The 1,976-nt window shown below is 32.8% G+C and overlaps 1 protein-coding gene across 1 annotated transcript in view; it reads right to left on the bottom strand.

Moving 5' to 3' along the window:
• LOC107083480 overlaps positions 1 to 1,976 on the bottom strand; it is an 11,419-nt gene that overhangs the window by 8,377 nt on the left and 1,066 nt on the right. Inside the window, exons 2-3 of the mRNA XM_015372780.1 lie at positions 725 to 1,019; positions 430 to 584 (exon numbers count right to left, since the gene is read on the bottom strand). Of these exons, the coding sequence (XP_015228266.1) occupies positions 430 to 584; positions 725 to 1,019 (450 nt within the window). The remainder of the gene's footprint in view (positions 1 to 429; positions 585 to 724; positions 1,020 to 1,976) is intronic.

Raw genomic sequence — 1,976 nt, 5'->3', positions numbered from 1 at the left:
ACAAATGTATCAAAGGATAGAGATCATATATTTAGTGTTGCACTTTAAAAATATATTTTTATTGTGTTTGTGTTGTAAAATATATAATACCGTTTTTGATTTTTTTTCAGTCAAAATAAAAACCAAACTGCTATGATTTAAAATTGAAATGGATGTCTAGTTTTTTAGCATCATTATGACTTTTCTTTGTATTGTGTGCTAATAAGGAACTGATGATTCGTGCATTGAATAAACTGGATGTACCTGAACATTTCTAGCATTTTAAATGATCAAGAATGATTATTGCGCAAACTGTGATTAAGTACACAAATTCTTTGAAAGGAATCCTTTAATTTTAATTTAATCCAATAAAGAAATATGCATCAGATCTTCTTCAAGTCTTTTAAATGTTCAAAATCATAGTTTTTCCCATTTAAAAAGGATTCTTACCAGTTGGAGAACGGTACCCGTAGACCTCCACTTCACACAGTGTTAGATACTTGTTCAAACCAGGTAATATTACCGTCACATAACGACCTTCCACATGATTAGTCATATTTATTGTGTAAGAACTTCCAGCTGCAATAGTGGAAATTGTACCAACCCTAAAAGAGAAGAACTGTATTAGTAACAGTCAAGATTTCCAAGGACTATTATTGTTAGTCGTAAAAGTAAAAAGATGTGCTTTTCTTAAACTTTAAAATATCATTTTGAAAACCAGATGTAGCCTGACATGATCACTCACACGGGGTTTGCAAAGCCATGGTCTTGCGAGGACTTTCCGATGCGAATCTCTGCACCATCTATACGATCTTCACAGCAGTCTCCTCTGTTGGTGATGATGACCTCGGTGACAATGTATGAATCCAGCAGATCTACTCTCCACCAGGGGTTATTTTCAGCATCAGTGTGGGTGCATGATCCTTTTTTAAGATCAGAATTTCGGTTTCCATCAATAGCATTGTAGGCACCCACATAACCATGATTGTCTCCTTTCAATTGAGAAGACTGTGTAGCTTTGCCCCGTAAAGCCACATTTTCTGAGAAGAAGAAGGAAATTATTTCAAATTATGCATTATTGGTTTTATGGTGAATAAATTGACACATTTAGTAAATAAAAAAGTATCTGCAACTTCTGTTGAAGATTCTCTGTCATCCAGGTCATAGTTATTCCAGCACACTTTAAACTTTAAGTTAAAAACAAACCGACTGGACTTTCTTTTCCAAGTTTGAAGAAGTTTTGCTTCCCATCCAGGAAGCTTTCTCAATTTAAAATGTCTGCAGTAGCGTTTGTGTTCCAGTCGCCCAAAAAAAAGCTTTGTTATGGCTTAGAAAACATGCAAATAGAGCCGGAAAAAAAAATAAAAATAAAAAAAAACAGGTATGCCCCTTAGTACTCAAGGACTCCCCAATACTGAGGGGTGGACCCTTTTTTTTTCAGTTCTATTTGCATGTTTTCCAAGCCATAAGGCTTTTGTTTGTGCCACTGTATAAGCCTGGAACTCAAATGCTACTTCAGACGTTTTTAAATTGAGAAAGCTTCCTGGATGGGAAGCGGAACTTCTTCAAACTTGGAAAACAAAGTCCAGTGGTTTGTTTTTTAAATTTTTTAACAATCTGCAACTCCTGAAGTTTGAAATGATTGTTTTTTTTTTGTTTTTGTTTTTTTTTTTTCCTATGTAAGGAGCCCTTATTTAAGCAAATCAAAAGGATTTCATGCATGTTTGTGATGAAAGTTTGCATAATCCTACTTATCATTTAGAGAATATCCTGGTTTTAAATATCACAATAAATTAAATAGCTACATAGGCTGAATTGTTATTTGTTTTAATTTATGGTTGTGTTTATATGGCTGGCACTAATCAACATATGTGCTATAAAAAAACAATTAAATGAATAAAGAATTAATGTTTTTACTAATAATCATTGAAATAAATAGTTTAAAAAAACTGTTTAAAAGTTTATAAAATTACGGTATATTATACAGATGGCTGTTT

The sequence above is a fragment of the Cyprinodon variegatus genome, unplaced genomic scaffold (genome assembly GCF_000732505.1).
Source record: "Cyprinodon variegatus isolate N-32 unplaced genomic scaffold, C_variegatus-1.0 Scaffold0, whole genome shotgun sequence".
Lineage (NCBI taxonomy): Eukaryota > Metazoa > Chordata > Actinopteri > Cyprinodontiformes > Cyprinodontidae > Cyprinodon > Cyprinodon variegatus.
This window is presented reverse-complemented; position numbering and strand designations above follow the sequence as displayed.